General features: G+C 48.0%; 2 protein-coding genes and 1 non-coding gene across 3 annotated transcripts; all 3 read left to right on the forward strand.

Annotated features, from left to right (window-relative positions):
* The first annotated feature begins 416 nt into the window (after positions 1–416).
* On the forward strand, positions 417–6,195 carry LOC100283193 (phosphatidylserine synthase 2). The gene is given in 13 exon segments (NM_001156095.1): positions 417–748; positions 966–1,204; positions 2,023–2,088; positions 2,332–2,391; positions 2,878–2,968; positions 3,065–3,119; positions 3,210–3,289; positions 3,395–3,511; positions 3,610–3,694; positions 4,053–4,144; positions 5,209–5,462; positions 5,568–5,656; positions 5,763–6,195. Coding segments are annotated over 12 exon segments (1,263 nt in total). The 5' UTR covers positions 417–748; positions 966–1,058; the 3' UTR covers positions 5,891–6,195.
* A 498-nt stretch (positions 6,196–6,693) lies between these two features.
* On the forward strand, positions 6,694–9,232 carry LOC100194118 (uncharacterized). Its single transcript, NM_001139171.2, is given in 4 exon segments — positions 6,694–6,915; positions 7,035–7,128; positions 7,535–7,744; positions 8,120–9,232. Coding segments are annotated over 4 exon segments (1,131 nt in total). The 5' UTR covers positions 6,694–6,816; the 3' UTR covers positions 8,848–9,232.
* Positions 9,233–17,662: 8,430 nt separating this feature from the next.
* On the forward strand, positions 17,663–17,734 carry TRNAD-GUC (transfer RNA aspartic acid (anticodon GUC)). Its single transcript has one exon. It is a non-coding gene; the product is annotated as a tRNA-Asp (tRNA).
* Positions 17,735–25,447: the final 7,713 nt, after the last annotated feature.

The following is a 25,447-nucleotide window of genomic DNA, read 5'->3' on the forward strand; positions in this document are numbered from 1 at the left end:
TAGTCAGCCAGCTGCTCTGCCGTCGTAGCTACAAAAATATGTGAATCGCAAGCCACTTGGGTGCACCGCACCGCACTGCACACAAATACAAGAAAACAAAAGTAGTTGGCCTCGACGATAATTAGTAGTACCCCTACCCCGCCCCTACCGCTCGCTACCGGGATGCCAGCGCCAGCCCGGCCAGGTAGCCGGGACCCTGCCAGAGCGTCCGGGGTACACACATGGGGGCACCGCCACCGAGCAACCGGGACGGAGCTCTTCCCTGATCCCTCTCCTTGCCTTTGCATCCGCGCTGCGTGCCGCTGGTTCCCGAGCGCAAGCGGCAGCGGCGGGCAGAGCCCAGTCCGCCCGGGACGCGTCGCGTCTACGTGGGCACGCGGTCAGACGTGCAGTGCAGAGACCACGAAACGGATCCCCTCGAGTCGAGCGAACCGAAGCCGAACATACCCACCCATCGTCTCGTCTCGTCGCTCGTGGGCGTGGCGCTCTCTCCCCCCACCTCCTCTTTTAAGACGACGCCATCGCCAGCCGGCCCTCCCTCGCCGTCCGGCGCCGTCCTCCTTCCCTCTCATCACAGTTTCCACCTCGCGAGGGGCTCGCGCGCGTGCCCATCCCGGCCGATCGACTCACGAATTCGCGCGCGATCATATTCGTGCAAGGGCATCCCCGCACGGGCACGGCCGGAAGCACGGAATCACTTCCCCGGCCGCCCCCAATTCCCGGGCTCCTCGGCGCCGATCCCTCGCCGGTACGTCGCGCATGTGCCTTTGCATGTAGGAACAGGAGAACCGTCCTGCGTCTGTCGCCTTCTCTCTTCCACATCTCCCTTTTATCGTCGTCCCACAGGTGCAACGGGCGATCCATGCTCGCCCCGTTTCGTTTGTTTTTGACTTGGCTTCGGTGCTGCCGCGGCGCGGCCGGCTAATTCGGCGGTTTGCATACCGCCCCTCTGCTCTGCCTGACAGGTGTTCGCTTTCCGGCGGTTTCCGCTGCGTGTCGCGGGCAGGCGCAAGCGGCTTGGCTCGGCTCGGCTCGGTTGTTTCCTCCTCGTGCCATCCATGGAGGCGAAGCAGCGCCCGCGGCACGGCGGGGAGAGGAGGCCGCCGCCGGCGACGGACGGCGGCGAGGAGTACGACCCGTGGACGGCGTGGCTCTACAAGCCGCGCACCATCTCGGTGCTCCTCGTCGGCGCCTGCCTTCTCATGTAAGCAAGCGCCCTCGAATTCTCCTCCTCCTCCTCTTGCTGGCGCCCGCCAGCACAGGGAGAGGGAGAGCCTTGTCTGGTTTCGCCTTTTGCTACCGTGTTCATACGACTCCGTTGACTGGAGGCTGCAATTTTTACGGCTGCGAAAAGGGCTGTCTGTGCCTGGCCAAGTACAAGAGCTGCAGGGATACCACCAGGTCCTGTCGACAGTGTCAGAGCTGAGACGCGGCCATGGCCATGCACTCTTGTTGTTTTCTATTCTATGTTTTTCCCTGAAAATATAGTTTTCGAGTTGGAATTTAATGGATATGTGCGAAATCATTGAGCTACCGAATCATTGGAGTATGATTGATGGATTCGTGGAGAGCCACAGCCCTGGTCAAGTATCTCAAGCCAAATTGTTCTGAATTTTCATGAAAACGAATTTGTCTGAAATTCGCTCCAAGAACAACCGTACGTATTATTTTCCTTGGACACTCAAGTGAGAGTGAAATGAGTTTATTTTCAGCTCATTAAGCTAAGATAAACAAGCACGTGACAAAGATTTTTTTTTACCACCATGCTTCTTGCGAGGAAGATAGGTACCAATTACGGTTGGACTAATCCAAGGTACAACCATTACCCCAGTCCAAAGTTATCCCAGACCCAGAGATGTGCCTCACCCTCACGGGAGTCGGGACACTGAACTCATTACCAACTTGTAGGCTGCCCAGCGGTGGATACCATGCCAACCGTACTGTCAAGATGTGGGCCGTTTCCTTTGCGATTTCTCGTGGCCATCTCATCTGACCTCACATTCAATTGTTCTTCCCTTTCAGCTGGGCAAGTGGAGCACTTGATCCTGAAGGTACTGCCGCTCACAGTAGCGTGACATCAATCAAGAGGTATGTCTGCATCATCTCAGGATTTAATTATGACCTTGTTTAGGCGGCACTGAACTTTCAAAATTAGAAAGAAAGAAAATAAGAAACAGGCCACTTTTCATGTGTTTCAAACGGAAAAGATAACCAGGCCACTATTCCGTTCAATGCTGCCTTTTGGACTCGAGCTGTTTTACCTTCATAGCATTGCGAAATGATTGGAGTGAGTGAGCGATGCTGACTCTTCTTCTTACCGAAACTTTCCAGGGGTGTCTGGGCTATGATTGCAGTCTTCCTTGCCTACTGCACGCTTCAGGCACCTTCAACGTGAGCAAATTTTCTTCTTTTTGTCCCTAGTAGATAGCCTCTCATGGTTGTCTGCTTGTATTTTTCTTCTATATCAATAAAAACATGCATTGTCAGTTACCATTCTTTTTTTTAAAAAAAATGCAACTCAAACATTGGAGCTGTATCACTGCAGTGCTTCTTGCTTCTCAATTGGTGCTGAAGCAACAGTAGTTTTGTGCTATTTTCAAGTAGCAATTGACAGATGTCCCTAGGGACACGGTGCCAATGACATCTTAACTATATGTCTGTACTTGCTGCAAGATTCTGCTCCTTATCTTCCTGTCTTCGCAACGTTGCATCACCAATTGTTCATTCTATAGCCATTTTCTGCTCCCATAAATTGTAATACTGCTTTACCAATCTATAGCCATTTTCAGCTCCCATAAATCTACTGTACTACGTATAGGGCAATATGCTGATGTTTTTGGACGATACTGATTCAGTGCCTGGGCAACTTTATCACAGGATACTTATTAGGCCCCATCCTGCTGTCTGGCGCCTGGTACATGGACTGGCTGTCGTTTACCTCGTTGCTCTTACCTTTCTTCTTTTCCAGGTTAGCGCCACATGTGGGTTTCAGTTGGATACTATTCTGTTATCATTTTTGGCCTTTAGTTCAAATGTTGGTTCTTATCTGTTGCTCATTTATCAGAACCGTGACGATGCTCGCCAGTTCATGAAACACCTTCACCCAGATCTTGGAGTTGGTAAAATTTCTGTGTTGCATATTTTCACTAGAAATGTAATTTTTTTTTAAAAAATGGTGGTGGTAGTAAACTTTTATCTTCCCAATGCAGAATTGCCGGAGAGATCTTATGGAGCAGATTGCCGCTTGTATGTTCCAGAAAACCCTAAAAACAAGTTCATAAATATTTATGTATGATTTTCTGTATGAACCTTCCTATTCTGTGAAGATGCACATGCTCTGCTTTTCATCGTTGCTATTACTCTATTAATACTGGACTATCTGATCTATGTATAGGAGACATTGTTTGATGAATTTGTTGTTGCCCATATCCTTGGGTGGTGGGGCAAAGCTGTAATGATACGAAATCAACTTCTACTTTGGGTCTTGTCGATTGGCTTTGAGCTAATGGAGGTTAGATCTGGGCGCACTATTCGAAAGAACTTCAAAGATATCTTTTCATTCCTGTCATCTTTTTGATAAGGAAGTATTTTTACTATGACATTTTGCAGCTAACGTTCAGACATATGCTGCCAAACTTTAATGAGTGCTGGTGGGATAGCATTATCTTGGACATATTGATCTGCAATTGGTTTGGTGAGATATTTGAAGATAATTAATGTTCATGTCTCGTACATTCAGTAACCTTGCTTACATTAATGTAATCTGCAATAAGTTAGAATTAAGCAGCCGCAATGTTCTCTGCATGCTTGATTTTATACAGTTTCTTTGCATCAGATCCTATCAATTATATCTACAAGTCAGAAAGGAAAATAAAAATTAATACATCTTTGGTATACCTCTGACATCACATTGTTTGACTATAATATTTAATGTTATGCCACTTGTTGAATACTCATGGCCCTGGGAATCCAAGAACAATTGCTGGCATTTGTGACATTATTTGGTAATGATAGTTCCATGGTTTCTACTGAAACTTATATTTTTGATCCAGGTATTTGGGCAGGAATGCACACAGTCCGTCACTTTGATGGCAAAACTTATGAATGGGTTGGACTGAGCCGCCAACGAAGTATCATGGGTAAGGTATGTTCACTGACAATACATTAGCAGACGCATTTTTTCTCCATTTCATGGCTTGTTACTCTTGTCATAATTTTATCGCTACATAGATATGACCTTCGTTCCTAAAATAGCCGTTCTTTTAGAATGCATCGAATATTAAACTTCCAAAATTTTGAGCTTTCGTAGGAGAAGGTAGTTACACCTGCACTGTCATAATGTTCAATCTATTTTTCCTGCATGTGACTAGGAAAAATATTTTGAAAACAATGCATGTTCGGCACTGTTGAAGTCTGAAAAAAGTAAAACAGAACAGTGATAGATGTATTATAGATAAGTGCCGGTTCTTTTGCACTGCTCATTTATAACCATGGCCCAAAGTCCCAGATCGTTAGTACTTGTCAACTCTCCCTTGGATCTTGCATTATATTTCTCATAAGAATTACGTGGAATGGATACTCCTCTGAGTAAGGACAGCAACTTTCCAAAGATAGTCCAAGACAAGTGACTCCAAAGCAATGCAGTTTACTGAGCAAAAGTAAATAGCTTTGCTTCTTGCATGTGAGATGCCACACAACATGTGATGTTTTCCCAGTGGTCCTGTTCACATTTCTGTTGTGCTGTCTAAATCTGATCTTTGTCATTATTGAACCCCGAGTTTCTTCACAGTTCATTTTTCTGCATACAGTTATGCATGCACTGTTATCTTGTAAAAGTGCACCCACATGTGAATAGTCGCATCTGTTTCAGACATCCAAACTCGTAATCAGGCTTGCCCGGTGCCCCGTCCATATGTTGTCCTAGGACAAAAACAATTGTATCTATCATTGAGATTGGCTGGAGGTTTTTCTGCCATATCATAAGTAACAGAATAGTTAAGAGCTTGAAATTGTTTCAGAAGGAAGATTTCTAGTTAAGCTATGACAAAAACGAACTGAAATAGTTGTGTTGTTAGTTCTTCAGGAACACATGGAGCACCTGAACATTAGCAACTTGAGAATTCAGTGTGGATTGATATTAAAATTTGAATTTGAACGTAACTTGTGCAGACCAACAGCCTAGTTTTACTCTCTTCGTTTGGCTTGCAGGTGAAAAGATCGTTGAGCCAGTTCACTCCTGCTCAATGGGACAAGGATCAGTGGCATCCTTTCATGGGGCCACTGCGGTTCATCCAAGTGCTGTTCCTCTGCGTTGTCTTCATGACCGTGGAGCTTAACACATTCTTCCTTAAGTTTTGCCTTTGGATCCCTCCAAGGAACCCCTTGGTCGTGTACAGATTGATCCTCTGGTGGCTGATCGCCATCCCAACCATCCGCGAGTACAACTCCTACCTGCAAGACAGGTTAGTCCAAGAGCGTCATTCATTCGTTAGCAACAGCACGCATGACCAGCATTAGAAAATTTTAAATTGGTTACTAATATTTGGTGCTGGCGTTGGTCATCACAGGAAACCGGTGAAGAAGGTTGGAGCCTTCTGTTGGCTCTCTCTAGCTATATGCATAGTGGAGCTGCTTATCTGCATGAAGTTTGGGCATGGTAAGCTTCCCTCTTTCACTTGTCAAATCAGTATAAAATCTGATATATATGTTAAAAAAGGCTATGTTCTACAAACCGTTTGCCTGACGTTCAGCAATCTGAGCAGGGCTGTTTCATGACCCGATGCCTACCTGGCTGATCATCTTTTGGAGCTCGGTCGGGACTGCACTCGTGATTTTCTTGCTTTCGTGGTCATGGAGGAGTCACCAAAGGTTCAGGAGAAAGCAGCTCTGATTGTTTCAGTTTGCTACTTTTCTTTTTCGAATTTTATATAGGCGTTGTACATATTTGATATGGTTTGTGATGTAACTTACGTTTTAGGGGTGGCCATTTTTCTGCTGCCCCTGGCAGGAACTTGGTTTGTCACGATAGATCATGCATTGTTGACAACATGAGATTGATTAATAAATTGAAATAACCGCGACATCATAACCAGTTGTAATTAATTATTAAAGCAAGGTCACTGCATATTTTGGTTCCAAACTAATTCTGGGCCAACAATGCACAGTTCTGTAATACGAATGACCAATCATTATCTTGGATGGTGTATTCTTTATTCACTTTGTAATTATGCTAAATTAATTATGCTACGTTGTAAGTGAGAGAGAAATTTGAAAGCTAGGTTTGCTCTGAGATTTGAAGTGGTGTCTAATACGGCACCGTCTAATACAGAAACTATGTAGAAAGTCTTGGATATTTTTTGGCTTGCGAAGTAAGCCTGTTCGCTTACTTTAATTCGTACCGGTTTGTTCTTCGACTTTTACAAATTTTTTTATCTTTATGAATTACATTCAAATAACTAACTTTAATTTGAAGTGAATAGCCTGGATCCACATTGCAAATGACAGGAGCAGGATTCCCAAAGACCAAAGTTTTGGTCGTAATAAATAATTCCAAACCATGCTCGAGTTAACAAGCCTGTTTTGCAGCCTTTTGTGGCGGTGAGAATCGTGAGATTGTATAGACGTTTACTCGCACGAATCTTGATGTGCCTTATACGGCTCGCGCAACTCCGACGTCATCGTCCAGATGCTCCAGCCCTAACCGCGCATAAACCCCGCGCCGCCGCTGCCGCCTCCTGTCCCGGTCGGATCCTCCGCGCCGCTCGCGCCGCCCTCATCTTCCCAGCCCCAACGCGACGCACCACAAGGGCCCTCGCCATGTCGAAGAAAGTAGGACGAGCGAAGAAAGCAGCGGGCGGCGGCGAGCTGTCCCGCTTCCTGGAGTCGCATCTCCAGACCATTAGCGACACCTTCCAGGTACGGCGTACGAGCATGACCCAACCAAACCGCGGTCTTGGCGCAGCCCCGATACCATCCCACGCGATAACCTCGCCGCGCGGTTCACACGTTTGCTTGCTCTTGGTTTGGTTTGTCAGATGATGGCGGAGTCGGCTCCGGGGGCCTTGGAGCGGACGGAGTGGTCTGAGGTCGTTAAGCTCGGCGACCAGGTCTCCAGGCAGGCCACCGTCGGTATGTCCAAAATCGATCGATTTCATGTAATAGTTTCGCGAGCTTAGCTGTCCGGAGCATGCATATGTAGCTGAATTGATTGGGAATTTCGCTGGATGTACGTGGTGTTTTCAGCTTAAAGTTTGACAGGTTTGTTCTGTCTGAACTAATACGCCCATGAGGGGTCAGATTCCGGTATTGGAATTAACTGGGCACTTTGCAGTTACCAGAGTCTGTATAATCTCTTTGATGAACATGAATGTATGTGAGTATCTGTGTTAGCTCTATAGGTATTTGGCAATTTGTTTTAGCTACCTTTGGGTCATTAGTATACACCTTCCATCTGGTTGCAGTAAATCGATACTGTTTCGTTGGTGATGCGACTTGGCATTTATGGTTTTTGGCCGATGTTTGTCTTATGCTGCAGCTGGAATGCTCTGGAGCGGTGACTTGCCTGATGTAGAGACCCTCAAAGAGAACATCGTTGCTTATTTCAACATCCTACAGGGATTTCTTTTGGTTTGCCACGGAAGCATGGTCGGTGCTGGGCCTACTCTACACAAGTCCATCTTTGGGTCTGCAAAAGACGTGGTTGACTCTAGCTTCTCATTGTTCAAGCATGCTGTCTCTGCTTATGGTATGTAAAAAAACCTGCCAAGGTGCTGTTGTATGTAACAATGCCTTCCGATCAACCCTGCTGATTCTTTTATTTGGAAGACATCAGTCATAATTTAGTGTAAAGCAATCTTGCTGAAGAAATAGTCACTTGAGTGAATTTGCTGATTTGAATTCCACATATTTGAAGTGAGGGGAAGCATGTGTCATTTTAACTTTGTTGGTTGCATCATATTGAGATCTAGTCGAGTGAATTAATAGTAAAGGACATCTGAAATAACGACAAACATGCAATCTATTACTTTCACCATCAAGATAGACTCCCACATCATTTATTTTGATCCCTGAGAAGATTTTAAATTGGGCTAACATATCCCCTTTTTTAAAACTAATGCAGAATCTCGCAGCTCTGACCGCAACACAACTATACCCCAGGTCACAGGAACTGTATGGGAAGCTTGTGCTGCTCTCAAGAAGGTGCCTGCATCAAACTGCATTGCCATAGGACGAGCCATGACCAGGATAGGTGTGTGTCTGAAAGATGTTCTCCGAGAAATGAATGAGCTCCCTATTGGTGGTTCTGGTGATAGTACTGCTGAGAAGTCTTCCAATGGTGTTGTCGACACAACGAGTTGTTCTGATAGAGATGAGAGGTCTGATCTTGATTTAGATGATGACGACGACGATGAGTTCACTGAAGAAGAGGTTGCTGTTGCCAAGTTGGTTATTAACGTGGTATCTGATTCCTTGGTTGTAGTGAAAGAGGCAATTCGTTTCATTACTGGTTTGCTCAGGAGCTCTGGTAACAAAGACAAAGATGGTGCTAATGAGGACAGAGTTGAGCCAATGGAGAAATTGCTGAGCCACTGCAAGGAGATCGCAGACCAGGTCAACGATCTTGGGGCTTCTGTATACCCACCACAAGACTCGTCTGAGATGGAGCTCGCTATAAAAAGACTGTACAATGGCATCAACGGGATGCGCAAGGAAATAGGGAACCTCGGTGGCGCACCTGAGAGCACCTTTGCAGCCCTTGAAGGATTCGAAAATTGCCTTGGATCTCTGCGGGCCAGGTTAGCTGATGATGTGGTGAACGAGATGGAAGGTCTTAATATTAGCCATTAGCACGTACTGTTCAGATTTTCCATAGCAGTGTTGTGCCAGTATATCTTCTGGTTTTGCACGATGGAAGGAGCTTCTGTGGTTTCAGTAAATGAGGCGTCCGGTCTCTGTACTGATGGCGTTGTTGCGGGTCATCGATTGTAAAGGAAGTGGGCCTGGATTTCTGTAACTTCTCTGGTTAGTGATGCCACTGTTTACGGGTCATTCATTGCGCGAATAAGATTGTTTGCATTATATCGTTCGTGCCATTGCATATATATACCTGTTTCTCTCACTACAATAGAGTTTAGTTTATCCGGTCGTGAGATAACTAAAAGGATGTGAAATGACTGGATTGACAAGCTAGATAGTTGTAATTTTAAGAGGAGCAAATGTGCTTGGTTTCACAATGGTCTAATGTCACCTGTGAGGTCTAACAGATGAATTGCACTTAGAATCCAGCGGTGTCATGAAACGAGTTTGTGAAACCTTAAACCCTAGCTTGTCACGGTGGGATCAAAATTAGGTCGCCAACAGTTACGGTAACGATGGGATCGGAGAAAATGTGATGCACCTAGAATTCAATGACGCTGGGAAATGAGTTTAACAAATGCATTGCAGTCACATAGTCACATGACCAACTGTGGCGGAAACAGGACAGCGGGATCAGAACTGATCGTTGTCTCGTTTGGCTTTAATTCGTACATGCTTCTATATTATTTTTGTTTTTATAGGTTTCAACTGCAACAGTTCGGCTTTAATCCGAAGCGAACAGATTAAATCTTTTGACAGTTCCACAGACCTGTTCAGTCCGGCGGTTTTAGAAAAGGGAAGTTTGATGATCCGGCTGCTCGCTTGACGTGGGACAAACACACATGGCTAGCACGAAGTCGGTGATGCAGAGGAGGCGATATGCATGACGCCTACATCGAATCCCCCCACTCCTCAGTCCTCACACACACACCGAGAGCGAGAGCCCCAGCGACGCCCAGGCCCGCGCGCGCGTGCGCCCTCGCGCTCGGGGTCGTCCTCGTCCGCCCGCACGCGCCGCGCCGCGGACGGCGTGACCGCGGTTGAGTGCCCAATGATTAGGCTTATTATACTCCCCCGCTGGGCCGCTCCCCGCGACCCGCGTTGTCGCGCGCCCCTCCCCCGCACGAACCGAGCACACCGCCTTTCCTTTCCTCGTCCGCCGCCGATCCCATTTCCGCCGGCCGCTTTTCTTACTCCAGGACCAGGACGGAGAAAAGCCCGGGCGCGCCAGCACGTTGTCGCCTGCCATGCCATGCCATTGCCATGCGGGCGGGACGGACGGCCCTGGGGTTTCCCTTTCCGTCCGCCGTTTGCTTCCAAGAGAATGCATGGATCGAGAGCCGCGCGACGCAACCAACTAAAAGGGAGTTACGTGCTCCTGACGCATGTCGAGACGTGGACGACAGGAGCATGCAAGGCACCACCAGTAAGTCCGGACCCCCAGAGCACCGCATGCTCGCATGGCAGTGGCACGCACGCGCGCAGCTGCTGACCGCTCGTTCGTCGCGGCGCGTAGGCGTAGCGTAGCGTAGAGTGGTCGACGTACACGCCGGCGGTCCACCCACGTACCGCCGATCTAGAAAAAGCTAGCGATGGAGGGAGGGGCGGTTCCGAACGTTGGCTTCACGTTTGCGTCGCTTTTAGCTATCGCATGCAGAAGCGGCCGGGATCGGACGAGAGATAAGCTGCCTACGTACCAGCAGCTCGCTCTGCATCAGCTGAGACAGCACCGGAAAAGGCGATGGCCGAGGCCGAGGGCGTGGCAGACAGGTATGATGAGCACCTTTCGGTACACAGATTTCGCCGATCATGAGTTGAGCGCAAGCGCAAATTAAAAAAGGTAGTCCTCAATAATCTATGGACACACACCGCTACGGCGCTACCTGCCATCTCGCTCGCTGGCTGCATGCCTTATCTGACTGCTAGACCTCGGACTGGAAGCAACATGCGTTGGACAGCACATCACAGCACTAGCGCAGCACCACTTCGCGAGCACAGTCACACACACATTTCCAGCACCGAGCGGATCGAGAGGGGGGAAAAGAGGGGGGCTGTTGGACAAAGGAAGCTAGCCAAGCCTTTTTGTTTTCTCTGCTGGGTGGCACTGGCTAGTAGCTGAAAAACCATGCATCTTTTCCTTTTTTTTCCAGCCTTCTCATTAGGAGCAGCCATGCTCATGCATACAAAGCCGATCGATCACCTACCAAGAATGACAAGAGGGGAGTACAAGCCAACACGTTCCCGGCCTCGATCAGTACGTGGCCAGCATCACTAGCACCAGCCCCTTCAGAGTCGTCTGAGAAGACTGTGTGAGAGAGAGAATCTATCAAACTTGACCACCACCAGCTGAAGCTGAAGCCTAGCTCTCTTGTTTATGCACACTGCTCGATCGCAATGCAATGCGTGCTAAATCTTCAACTCGATCGCGCGCAAAGAGGCAGCATATATGTGTCGGGCCGGCCGGGATTATCATTGGACTTGTATGTTGATTTGATCTGTGGAGAAAAAAAAACGTGTAGTTACGTTACGTGCGCGGTCTGCCTAGCTTTTCGTCGTCTTTAAGCTAGCGATGAACGAATGAAACGTCCGTGTTTGCTTCACTTTAATTTGTCGTGGGTCGCTGCTAAAGCATCTATCATGCATGCATGCATGCATGCTCGATTTTCCTCTCCACGCTGAAAGCCGAAAGGGATAGCCCACGTACAGTACAGGTACAGCACAGTCGTGTGTCGTGACACAGGCGGCCTGCTTCAGTTTCCTGTGTCTTCTTCTTTCTGAAGCAAGCAGCTGCCACTGCCCACTATGAGCACCGCGCGCCGCGCAGCAGCGCATTGTTTTCGCGCCTCTCGAGGCCTGCAAAGAAGCCCCTCCGCACTAGCTAGCTAGTACACTACGCACACCGATGCAATACATACTCCCATGCATCCATCGTCCATTGTTTGTTTGAGGCGCGCGTAGTACGTCTGTCTTCTCGTCCTCCCCTCGGCTCGATGCGCACGACGACAATGGCGTCCCGCGCCCCCATTGCATGGAAGTCATCAAAGCTGCCCGGCCTGTAAACAAGGCCTCCCTCCCTTCTCTCCTCTCCTGCATCATGCATGCATGGCGAGAATCCTATTCTACTACTACACCGCACCAGCCATGCCCGCCGCTTTTCTGGGGAAAATCATTAACAAATGCATGCAAAAAAGGAAGGTTGCAAAGTTGCATAATTAAGCACCGGGACCGGGACTGTTGTTCCCCTCTGACAGCGTTAGCACGCATGTTACCTCTACTTTGCACGCTCGGAATGGGCAGGCAGGCAGACAGTCACAGAGAGGGAGAGAGGAATGTGTGGACTCTGGCTGAAGCTTCCATGGACCATGACCGACGGACGACTAATTAGCGAGCTGCTGTTAAGTGGCATGCACATGGAAACTAATTAAGTGCGGTTAAGGGTTAACTTGGTGTCTAGCCTCTTTAGGCCTTGTTCGTTTGTGCTGGATTGGTGAGTCGGAACGATTCCTAACCGGATTGCTTTCCTAATTTATATAAACTTTGATTAACTGGAACGATTCCGGGTGCAATCCGACACAAACGAACAAGGCCTTAACAAACCCTAACCCCTGCTATTAATCCGACAGACGGAAGCTACAGCACTGACCACTGTAACGAGCCAATTGGTTTTCCTTAATTACCAAGTGATCCCTAGCAGTCTGCCCCCCCCCCCCCCCCCAAATTAAAGTGATTCATCATGGATTACTTATTGTTTGCTTCGACCATCTATCTCTCCATGCACGCAGCTATAGCTACCCAGCTACTTAGTTAAGTTGGCCATCCTGTTAGCTAGCTAGGTTGGCTGAGTGACCCATTAATAACGTCCATAAAGTAACACATCAGATCAAAGCATGCATTTACAGCATTCCAATTCCAAACCCATGCGTCGTTCTTTTGACCAGCAGGGTTCAGATAATCATAGGGGCTTTCCATGGCCGCCATTATGCCCACCGGCGTTTCCTCATTCTCCAATCATTTTTTTTATCATGGCAGCTAGCGCGCAAGGACAGAAAAAGCATATTTCCCCCTAGCACCAGAAAAGCAAAGAAGAGAGGAGGAGGAGGCAGCTCGACAAGGCAGTCAAACAGAAAGCCCATTCCACCCCCCCTAACAAGCTCTAACCCCTGGCCCCCCTAACAAGCTCTAAGTGGCATGCACATGGAAACTAACTAAGTGCGGTTAAGTTAATTGGTGCCTACCTAGCCCCCCTAACAAGCTCTAACCCCTGGCCCCCTGCTACTAATCCGACAGATGGAAGCTACAGCACTGACCACTGTGACGAGCCAATTGGTATTCCTTAATCAAGTGATCCCTAGCAGTCTGCCCCCCCCCCCCCCCCCAATTTAAAGTGATTCATCATGGATTACTTATTGTTTGCTTCGACCATCTATCTCTCCATGCACGCAGCTACCCAGCTATACTTATGTAGCCAGCTACTTAGGCCCCGTTTCAATCTAATGAGATAAACTTTAGCTTCCTGCTAAACTTTAGCTATATGAATTGAAGTGCTAAAGTTTAGTTTTAATTATCACCATTAGCTCTCCTGTTTAGATTATAAATGGCTAAAAGTAGCTAAAAAATAGCTGCTAAAGTTTATCTCGCGAGATTGGAACAGGGCCTTAGTTAAGTTGGCCATCCTGTTAGCTAGCTAGGTTGGCTGAGTGACCCATTAATAACGTCCATAAAGTAACACATCAGATCAAAGCAGGCATTTACAGCAATCCAATTCCAAACCCATGCGTTCTTTTGACCAGCAGGGTTCAGATAATCATAGGGACTTTCCATGGCCGCCATTATGCCCACCGTCGTTTCCTCATTCTCCAATCATTTTTTTTTTATCATGGCAGCTAGCGCGCAAGGACAGAAAAAGCATATTTCCCTCTAGCACCAGAAAAGCAAAAGCAGAGACGAGGAGGAGGAGGAGGAAGAGGCAGCTCGACAAGGCAGTCAAACAGAAAGCCCATTCCACCCCCTGTCCTCCTCCTCCTCTCCATGTAATGTAAGGTCCATGCACTTCTCCTCTGCTGCACCAACAGCAGGCGCACACATGCCGTGCCGCATGGGCCAGCTGCAGCGCTCGCGCTTCAGTGGCAGTACTCACTACTCAGTATGCTTTGCATTGCTGCTGCAGCTGCTGCACATTGTATGGTGTGTTTTTTTTCCTTGTAAAAAAAAACTCAGACACAACACGCTCCCTCCTGCACGCTGCACATTTTATTCTCTTGTTTGCCGGCCCCAACGTGCCTTGAAAGCCGTGCAAGTGCGTTCCCCACAAACATGCTTCCCATTCTCCATGCTTCCACAATGCAAGGCCAGGCCCAGGCCACAGACCATTGTTAAACCCCCATCGCTTTCTCTCCCTCTCTCTGCCCCCTTCTTGCGGCCATGTGAGGATCGGAGCCGGATTTGTATATAAAGCACCACCCACCCGTGCTCTTCAGTCTCTGCTTCCTCCATCTTCAGCACCTCAGAGCGCTCCCTCTGGGCCTCTTGCATCGCAGGCCTCTCCCTCCCTCTCTCCCTCCCACAGTCCCATCTACACCTCAGCTCATGGCGAGCTCTACTAGACGGAGTAGCAGCTGGCCAATAATGTGCGCCGACAAGAGAGAAAACGTGCGGCCGCACCCGCACCCGCACAGATAGGAGAAGCGCAAGGGCGCGTGTGCACACGCGCGCGTTGGCTCCCACTGCCTGCCGGCTGGAACTCTCCGCTCTTGCTCGGTCTCGGTCCATATGAGCTGAGCTGAGCTGAGCACCAGGAGGAAAAGAGACGACGACGCAGATGGTTTTGAGCTGTTGTTGTGGGGAATTGAGGCTTCATGGTCCGAGATATATATAAAAAATATCTCTAGGTATCTTAACGTACTAGTGCCGGCTACTACTACTAATCTATAGATCTCCTAGCTAGCTAGCTGTATTATTTTTCATTCTCTCTCCCCTCTCCCCCCGTTCTCTTCTCCCCCTTGCTCCTGTTTTGAGAGGATGCGTCCAATGCAAACGGGACGATGTTCTTGGCTGGCTAGCTAGCTGCTGCTGCTGCTGCCAAGATGTCTCAGATTAATGGTCCTCCAAGTGATGTAATAAGAATAATACTGTTACAGGCAGTATATATATTGAGTTTGGAATGCAGCGGTCTCGCTCACTACAAATATATCCGGCCTGTAATATAATGCATGTAGTAGTCTCTCTGACTGATTTTGCACTCTCTTCGATCGTATGGGTGTGCAAGCAAAGCATCGGCTCGCTGTAGTCTGCCATGTTCTTTTCTTGTAGTGCATGTGCATTCCAGAGAGAAGGGAGATTTTTTTTTTTGCAACACACATTCTGTAAAGCGTACTGGCCGCCCTCGCTCATTTATTAGTAGTAGGCAACGCGTGTGCCGACCGCGATGGCGCGATCCGTCTGGTCGGGGATGCATTGGTTCAGGCTTCAAGGCGACGCGAGCTCATCTTCCCGCCCGCTCCCTTCTCTCCCCTCGGTGGTGTCTTGGTGGGTGGCGCTCCATGCCTGCACGCTCCACAGGCCATGGCAGCATGCTGCCAGCGTGCAGAGGGAGAGAGAGAGAGAGGGGCACGGCACGGGGACCACGCCAGGCTTAGCCGACGGCCGACGGCAGGCAGGGGGAGGCCGCCCCGGGACCGGGAGGCAAGTGGGGCGGCCGGGGGCACAATGCTACGGCGCGACGCACGCTAGCGTTCTGGTGGTTACTGTGGCTGCGTCGCCGCCGCGCTTTGTCGCTGCCTCCTCTCAACTCTGGCGGTTAATGGGTGGTGGTGCAGGGGAATATTCAGCGGCTGCGCAGGGGCCTGTCTGCTGCCTGCTGCCTCTCTGCCTCGGGCTCGTGCATGCATGCAATGCAATGCAAGGGCGTCGCCTCGCCCGTGCTCTCCCGTCTCCCCTGCTTTCCTCATCCTGCTGCCGCTTTACGCTTTTGCTTTTAATCGCTGTGACAGCAGAGCACTCGCCTCGTCTCGCTGCCGGCTGCCGCTGGCCTGCTGATCCTGCTCCCTGTGGCATTGGCCCTAGCCAGCAGGCTGGGACGGATGGACGGAGACGACGGATGGAAGCCGCAGCCACACCGCAACCGCAGGCCGCGCACGCAGGAGAAAGAAGCGGTGTTGCATGGACTGGGATTGACGACTTGACTGCGGATTGACGCTCCTCGCGCGCCGCAGCCGCAGGGTGCCGGCCGGCCAGGAGACGACATGCACGGCGATGGACAAGGAGGGGATCGGGACTGACGCTCGACACCACTAACTCACGGAGCGACGGCCCGGCCGGCCACGCACTAGGCCCTCCTTCGTGCCCCGCGCGTACGTCCTCCACGTACTACGCGACGGCCCGCACGGAGCGTCGGGGCACGCGTGTCGTTTGGAAGCATCCTGCCTGTGTACCCCCACGGACCACGGTCCTAGTCGCAGACGGTGTGGTGGTGCTGGCTGACGAGCCGACGGTTGTCTGTCTGAACGTACCGGCCCGGGAGAAACCAACGCTCGCTCGCTCGTTCCCTCCCTCGGTTTGCTGAATACATGCTCGGTCCGTGCATGCTCTCGCAGTCTCTCTAGTTTTACGCTGTAAAGTTCTACTGCCCTCTCACCGTGAATTCCCTTTTCCTCTCCGTCTCCGGTGCCTGTGTTGGCGCTGTTCAACCCCGAGTGTGTACTGTGCAGTGTATCCCAGAAAAGATCCTGCGTGCTCGCATGTCGCATGCAGGCAGGGCCACGGGCGCGCGCGGCTCTGTGCAGAGTCAACGGTTTACACGCGCAAGGCTTTTAATGGAGGAACAGCAGGAAAGATCGGTGCCGCCGGCGTGCCGCAACAAATGCGCAGCCAGGCCGTGGAGCTGCTGCTGCTCAGGGAAGGAACGAATCCGCCTTGGTTTGCTTGCTTTGAAAAATACCAGCGCAGATTATAGGTAGTACATCAACAGGTAAAAGAGTTCCAGATCAGCTTCAGGCACGGTAAAATACTACTACTACTACTACCTGGGAATGGAACGGTCGAGGTAAAAACAAAGACGGGAGGAGTTTTTTTAAAAACACACACAAACACACACACACAGAGAGGTAGAGGTAGAGGCGCAGAGCGGCGGCATGGATGGGACGCGGGCTTCAGTGGACAGTTGATGGCAGCGGGCCAGCGGGGACAGGACGTGTGATCCGCGAGATGCTGGCGCCCACAGAGCGCCAGTCACAGGCGCAGGAGCATGCCGTTGCCATCACAGGCGCGCGACGGGGGTCCGGCCGGCGGCTGGTGCCGTGCCGCGCCGCGCGTCGCGGCACACCTCGCCAGCCACGCGCGCAGACCTGATCGGCCGGCACGCGGGCGGCAGCGTCCTGTCACGTAGGAGGAGTAGGACAACTCGACGAGTACAGTACGACGATCAAGCACAGGAGACGAGAGGCTGCTTGCCTGCGGGCGGCGGCGGCGGCGCGGCCTCCGCTGTGCTCTGCGGCCTGCGCCTGCGAGTAGCTGCGCGTTGCCGGCACGTTACGGCCTACGGGCTGCGGCTGCCGTCTGCGGGGGAGGTCGAGGTCTGCCTCTGCGTCGCCAGCAGTCCACCATGCTCCACACATCGCTGTTCATTTTTCTTTCACGTGTGGCTGCCCGTAGGACGCAGTTTCTCTGACTGTGCTGTTGAGCTAGGAAGCCGGCTTAGTACCAGATTCAAGCGGTGGAGCACAGGGACTGGAGAGTGAAGATTGAATAGCATGGTTGTTTGCCGTAGCTAATTGATTAATTAATCTTCATCTATTACTTAAACAACAAGGTCGTTGTAGTATAGTGGTGAGTATTCCCGCCTGTCACGCGGGTGACCCGGGTTCGATCCCCGGCAACGGCGTTTTTTTTTATTAACGTTTTTTGCAAGTTTACATGGGCTCAGCATTGGGCCTGGTCCATGATAACATACCTTACTGGGCCGATCCGACTTCTCGGTAGGCACGGCACATCTTCCACGCTGCGCTGTAGCTAGCCATGGCACCCGTAATGTTAAAAGTTAATTCAACGATGATTTTGTTGCTGTTTGGTTACGAAGGAACTAGAACGGAATGACTCCAATTAGGGAATATTCTCCTCAGATCCGGAACCCTTCCGCTCCAAAAAATCAACCGGACGGAGCCGCTCCGTTTTCATCCCGCTCTCACAGTCACGCTCCGTTCCATTCACTCTGCAACCAAACAAAAAAACAGAGCCGCTCCGTTCCAGATTACCAAACACAGAACAGAGCGGCTCCGTTCCTAGAATCATGGATGGAACGGCTCCGTTCTACTTGACTCCTCAACCAAACACTACCTTAGAAAAGATATCTATTAGTGAAAAGTTTTGACTCTTCCTCTATCTGTGTAATCCACAAAGGGGTACAAAGACACCCCTTTACTATGTATAAATATGTACAAGATCAATAGAAAGTGACTACGAGTTTTCATTCTCTGTTCACACAACTATTTACATTTAATACGTTATCAGCACTGTCTCTCCACCGAGCGAGACATTTTCTACCGAGCGGTTACACACAGTTGCAGACAGCAGATCGACGAAGGCCGCAGAGGAATCGTTCTTGGAGCGCCCCCCCCGGGCCATCACATGCCCAGCAGCACCTCTAACGCAGTTTTCATCGTGGATCGTTGATGCCGAACCTGCAAGCACTCAATCACTGAGTTTTGGACGGAGGGAAGAACGCGAGGAACTGAAGAACACGAAGAACAGAAGAACGGGAAGAGGATCGAAATAATATTGTAAGTAAAATGTCAATGATTACTCTTCGACGCGTCGTTCAGGCGATCCGCCGTGCCATCATCAGGGAGTTCCTCCGCGCATACCGTGAAGGAATCCTCGACGACAATCGGATGGGCTTTGCCATTCACAGGGTAATGGTGAATTTGGTTAACAACGGTGCCACCGGAGTCTGGATTCCAAATCGCCGTAGCCATAATTACAGTTCATCTCGCCGTCGTCGAGCACCACCAGTGGTGGTTCCCCCTCCACCGCCGGCGACAGCAACGTCCACACAAGTACCTGCATCGATGTTTCAAATGGGAGGGACTTACCCGCACGGTTACTGTCTGTTTCACGGATTCGGACCATGTGCTCTGCGCGACGCCGGCGTGCTGGAGGCTACTCTCACCGCCGCCCGCTAGTACTACAACTCTCAAGCGCAACCTGATGCAGTTCCCATGGAGGAGATGCTCGCCACGGTCGCGGCTCCAAACCTTTACTCACCGACACCGCAGGTGGAACCTGCTGCACCGCGTTGGAGACCACCAACACCGGCACCGCCAGGTTTCGGTCGTCGTCCAACCAGAGCAGCAAGAACAGGGTGTACACCCTTCTTCAACGACGACGAGGCCATACCACCACCACCATCCGTGGTCCCGATGCCATCCCCTGCCTTGATTGAACGCAGCCGAGGTGCACAAATCGGACTGTGGGCGAACCTCAACTCCGTCAAAGTCGAATCCCCAAACTCTGACGGAGCCAGCACATCTGGATTCCTCTTCTCTGATGATGAGAGGGAGGATTCTCTGTCCTAAAAAATCCAGAGGAAGAAGGGGAGGACAGGGGTATTGCTCGTGCTTATGTGGCGCACCTGGACTGACGGCAAGACGTCGGCGACCGGACGCGAACCCGTAGATGGCCGGACCCGCGGCTGGCGACCCAGCGTGCGCCCGCGGCCGGCGTCCGAGCAGTGCCCGTGGCTGGCGGTCATGCGCGTGCCCGCGGCTGGCGTCTGGCGGCCGGATCCGCGGCTGGCGCCCGCGATGGTGGCCGAGCGCGCGCATGCGGCTGGATCCACGACTGGAGGCCACGCCTGCGCCCGCGGCTGGCTGCCCAGCTCGCCCACGGCCGAATCCACGGCCGGAGGACCAGCGCGCTCGCGGCTGGTGGCCTGACCCGTGGCTGGATGTCGAGCCCGCAATGGCGTCTGGTGCCGGCGGCTGGAAAAGATGAGACTAGGGTTTCAATGCCCCTGGTTTTATTTTCTTTTACCCCCGACAGCCGCCACTGATGGGCTAGAATGTTGCATGGGCCAAGTTGTCTATGGATACACTGCTAAGAAGCTGACAGAGAGCACAGAACCCCTATTTCCCCTTTTTAATATGGTTATGGTTCATTCAGACCCATACCCGTTTTATTAATTTGTACATATGTGTTAGTTTACATATTCCAGCAATTTTTCTTTTACATTTCTACTATAAGTTTAGTTAGATGTATCTATATATTATGTTACAGTTGTAAAATGTAACCGTGAATATGTGAATGTGTATATATGTGTTTGTGTACATTTTTGCCTTTTGTGTACATTTTTAACAAAAAAAATAATGACACTGCGCTACAGATTTAACTCTCACAATCAATATATATTTGATTTGTTCTTAGGGTTAAAAGAAATATACATTTACATATATTTGCAAATTCTTATATAACACATATACCATTAAATTAAATGTGTCTAAAATTATTTTGAGAATCAACATAAGGTGATAGAGACTAGGACATTGGCTGCGTCTTATTAAAAAAAATGAATATTTCAGCCTAGAGACCATACCTTTTAAGCAGCAATTTAAATTGCCTATCACTAAAAGATATACATCATATCTTAATATGATGATTATCTATACATGTTCTTCTCACAAAATAATACTCTAGATACTTGGTCTACTCCATTACTGGAGATTACCTTATTTTTATTTTAAATAATAATTTGTGGCAATACATAATTTGGAGGTTATAGCAACTTCAAATATCTATGAATTCAAAGAATTTTATAGGATAAACAATATTTTAATTTTACAACACGACCATTAAGGTTTTATATTTACCACATAGGTAACATAATAAATCGATGGTTATACCTTGTAGGAAAAATGCAAGGAATAAAGGAATTTGAGGAACTTGCTATCGATGGTAGCAATTATCTTGCATGGGCATCAGATATCAAATTTTGTTTTGCATCTAGAGGGATTTTACATACCATTAATGCACCTGACACAAATAATCCAAATATAACTGATATTGCGAAGTACACTGCATTACTCTTGTTAAGGACTTCCATCCATAAAGATCTAAAGAAAGAATATCTTTTGGAAGAAAATCCTCGAAACCTATGGGTTGCACTTCAAGAACGTTATGAACAGCAAAAGGAAATTATATATCCTGAAGCACAACCTGAGTAGAATCACCTACGCTTACAAGATTTTAAATCTATAACTGATTACAATCATACATTTCATAACATATGCACAAGGTTGAAATTTTGTGAAAAAGAACCAACGGATGCAGAAAAGATACAAAAAACTTTATCTACTATGCACCCGTCAGGCAGGGTATTGTGTAATCAATATCGTAAAGAGAACCACCAAGTTTATTCCCAGCTTATTCACTCACTAATTCAAGCCGAGAAGAATGATGAGTTACTTATGAAGAACCATCGTTTACGTCCAGTTGGTGCTGCACCTCTACCCGAGGTCCATCATGCACAGAATAAAGCTCTGAATAAAAGGAAATTTAATGGATCTCCACTTAGAAATCCAAAATTTCCTCCTACTCATTATGGTCGCAACTTTAAAAAGAACCTTAGGCATAAAGAAAACAAGAGAGCTCGTGGAAATGAAAAAAATGCAAATGACAAACCACGTCTTTGTCACAAGTGTGGTTGTAACACGCATTTCGCGGCCACTTGCCGTACTCCTAAGCATTTGGTAGACCTTTATTTAAGGTCAATCCGAGATGGCAACAAAAGATCAAGATATGAAGCCCACTTCAATCAAGCTACTGAGAAAGATAAGGAGATTGGTTGTTCCAACAACAAGGCATCCGCTCAGCAGATGGACGACATGATGATTGAATACAACTCGGGCGACATATGTGGAGATCTAGTTTAGATATCTACTTCTGAAATTTGATACCCAAATCATTTAAGTGTTGTGATATAATTCATAGTTAAAAGTCATATTATATAGAGTTTGCTTAGGATTTGAAGATAATTATTACAATAAGAGTTGTACTAATGATAGTACAAAAACTCATATATACCATAATATTATTATTGTAATATTGATATCAGATACCATATGTATGTATAAATAAATATTTAATAAAATAAAGAATTAATCACCTAATTCTTGTTATTAATATAGATGTCTACCGGAAACGGTTCATTGGAGGAGGAATTGTGCCTTGTGGATAGCTGTACCACAAACTCTATATTAACTGAGATAAAGTATTTCCAGACTTTAAAGAAAAGGGAAGGAAATGTTTTAACAATTGCAGGAAGAGATGCATTGATAGTTGGTTCTGATAGAGCCATTATCACTCTCCCAATGGGTACTCAAATTGTGATCGAGAATGCTTTATTATATCCCGATTCAACTCGTACCTTATTAAGTTATAGAGATATTCGTAAGAATGGGATCCATGTGGAAACATATGAAGAAAATAAAGAAGAATATCTACTTCTTACCAAACCTACTGAATATGGCAAACAGATATGTGAAAAAATTCCAACTCTAGAATCCAGATTATATTATACATACATCAAGCCCATTGAACATGTTGCATACAAGGTAATTTTTCAAAATGTCGATGCATTTCAGATTTGGCATGATCGACTTGGGCACCCAGGTATCGGGATGATGAGAAAAATTATCACCAATTCTATTGGTCATGATTTGACTAAAGCAAAATTTCCCAAATCTTCAGATTATATATGCACTGCATGTGCTACAGGGAAATTGATTTTAAGACCTTCACCTCTTAAAATTCGAGCAGAACCACTTAGATTTCTTGAAAGAATTCAAGGCGATATTTGTGGCCCAATTGAGCCATCTTCTGGACTGTTCAGATATTTTATGGTTTTAATCGATGCATCTACAAGATGGTCACATGTGTGTTTACTGTCTACTAGAAACCATGCTTTTGCTAAAATAATGTCACAAATTATAAAGCTAAAGGCACATTATCCTGAACATCGGATCCAATCGATCCGAATGGACAATGCTGCTGAATTCTCCTCCCATGCCTTTAATGATTATTGTATGGCTTTAGGAATTCAGGTTCAGCACTCAGTCCTATATGTCCACACTCAAAATGGTTTGGCTGAATCTTTAATTAAAAGAATAAAGCTCGTTGCACGTCCATTACTAATGAATTGCTCTTTACCTACGTCATGTTGGGGTCATGCAGTTTTACACTCTGTCGACCTACTACAACTAAGACCAACTGCATATCATGACTCCTCTCCCTTGGAGTTAGTACGAGGGGACCCTCCTAGGATTTTCCATTTGCGTAAATTCGGGTGTGCCGTTTACATACCGATATCACCACCACAGCGTACCTCTATGGGCCCCACAGAAAGTTAGGGATTTATGTGGGTTACCAATCTCCGTCAATAATAAAATATTTAGAAACCCCTAACGGGTGATCTATTTACGGCCCGGTTCGCTGATTTTATTTTTAATGAGGAACATTTCCCGGTATTAGGGGGAGATTTCAAGTACCAGAAAGGAGAATGCCGAGAAATTGATTGGGATGCGAAGAGTATCTCCTCCTCAGATCCCCGTACTAAAGAAAATGAACTCCAAGTTCAGAAAATTATTGGTTTGCAAAATATTGCAAATAACCTGCCTGATGCATTCACTAATTACAAAGGTGTAATAAAGTCTTTCATTCCTGCTAGTAACGCGCCTGAAAGAGTGGAGGTACCAAACAAAACCGCTCAAAATCCTACTAATAAAAGGGGGAGAAGTAAGGCAATCAATAAGGATTCACTTCCTTTAAAAAAAAGAAAGACGGTAAATGCACATCAACAACAAGTTGATGAAACACAATGTGGAATTGATACTCAACCCTCTTCGAATGCGCACATAGTCGAATAAGTAATATCGAAAAACCCGAGGACCATGGATACGGGAAATCCTGATGAGTCCTTAAGGGTAGATGAACTTACTACCAATTATATTGAAACTGGCAAAACCTTTGACCGCAAGGCTACTGTAGTCGACTCTTATTTCTCTGAACAAGTTGCTGACATCCTTAATGATCTAGATCCTAAATCCATGGTAGAGTGTAGAAAACGCTCAGACTGGAATCAGTGGAAAGAAGCTATTGAAAAAGAGATTGCCTCGCTTTATAACAGAGAAGTATTCTCGGAAGTGATGTTAACGCCTAAAGGCACCTTCCTAGTAGGATACAAATGGGTTTTCGTTCGTAAGCGAAACGAAAACAACGAAGTGGTGAGATATAACGCAAGGTTAGTAGCACAAGGCTTTACGCAAAAGCCCGGCATTGATTATAACGAAACATACTCTCCAGTAATGAGTGGCATAACATTTCGATACTTAATTTCACTGGCAGTACAAAATCGTCTATCTTTGCAGTTGATGGATGTAGTAACCGCATATTTATATGGGTCACTGGATTCGGAAATTTATATGAAAGTTCCAGATGGAATAAATATACCGAATCCATCGGCAAATCGTAGCATGTATTGTGTAAAGTTGAAAAAGTCACTATATGGCTTAAAACAATCAGGGCGAATGTGGTACAATCGCTTAAGTGAATTCCTTTCTCTTAAAGGATACACTAATAATGATGATTGTCCATGTGTGTTCATTAAGAAGTCCTCCACTGGATTTTGTATCATTTTAGTATATGTTGATGACCTCAATATTATTGGAAGCGAAAAAGATATAAATGAAGCACGTCATCATTTAAAGACGGAATTTGAGATGAAAGATTTGGGTCAAACCAAATTTTGTTTAGGTATTCAACTTGAATATTTACCTTCAGGAATTTTTATATATCAATCGGCATATATTCAGAAAGTATTAGAGAAATTCAATATGGATAAAGCATATCCAATCAAAACTCCTATCGGGTACCATAATTAGAGGTACCCCCAACACTCCTAAAAACGGCTGGAGAAAGTCTTCAGAACAAACCGTAAAGACTGATAAGCGCGGTTCAATTCAAGGCCTCGTCTCCCAAGGGACGCGATCTCACCTCGCCCGAGCCCGGCCTCGGGTAGAAACAGTAGTCCCGAGCGGATTCACGCCTCACCCAAGGGCCTCCACAGGCAGTAGGCGCACCCTTGGCTCGCCCGAAGCCTAGCTCGGGCAAACTTTGTCGTGCAGCGACCTCGGCCAAATCGCCTTACCAACCGACCGTATCGCATGCGCATTTAATGCGGGGATCGCCTGACACCTTATCCTGACACGCGCGCCTCAGTCGGCAAGGTCGAAGTGACTGCAGTCACTTCGCCCCTTCACTGACCATTCTGACAGGAAAACAACACTATTCGCCCCGCTCCGGCAACTGTGCTAGCTACCAGGGAAAGACTAATAACAGTCACGACCACTCCCGAGTTCAGCCTCGGGCGTAACAGGGAGCTCCGCCTCGCCTGACCCTAGGTCTCGACCTCAGCCTCGGCCTCGGGAGGAGGTCTCCGCCTCGCCCGACCCCAGGCCTCGACCTCAGCCTCGGCCTCGGGAGGAGTCATCGCATCGACCGACCTTGGCCTCGGACCGACTACGCTACAAGGGATACATCATTGCCC

Source organism: Zea mays, chromosome 6, assembly GCF_902167145.1.
Source record: "Zea mays cultivar B73 chromosome 6, Zm-B73-REFERENCE-NAM-5.0, whole genome shotgun sequence".
In the NCBI taxonomy this organism is placed as follows: Eukaryota; Viridiplantae; Streptophyta; class Magnoliopsida; order Poales; family Poaceae; genus Zea; species Zea mays.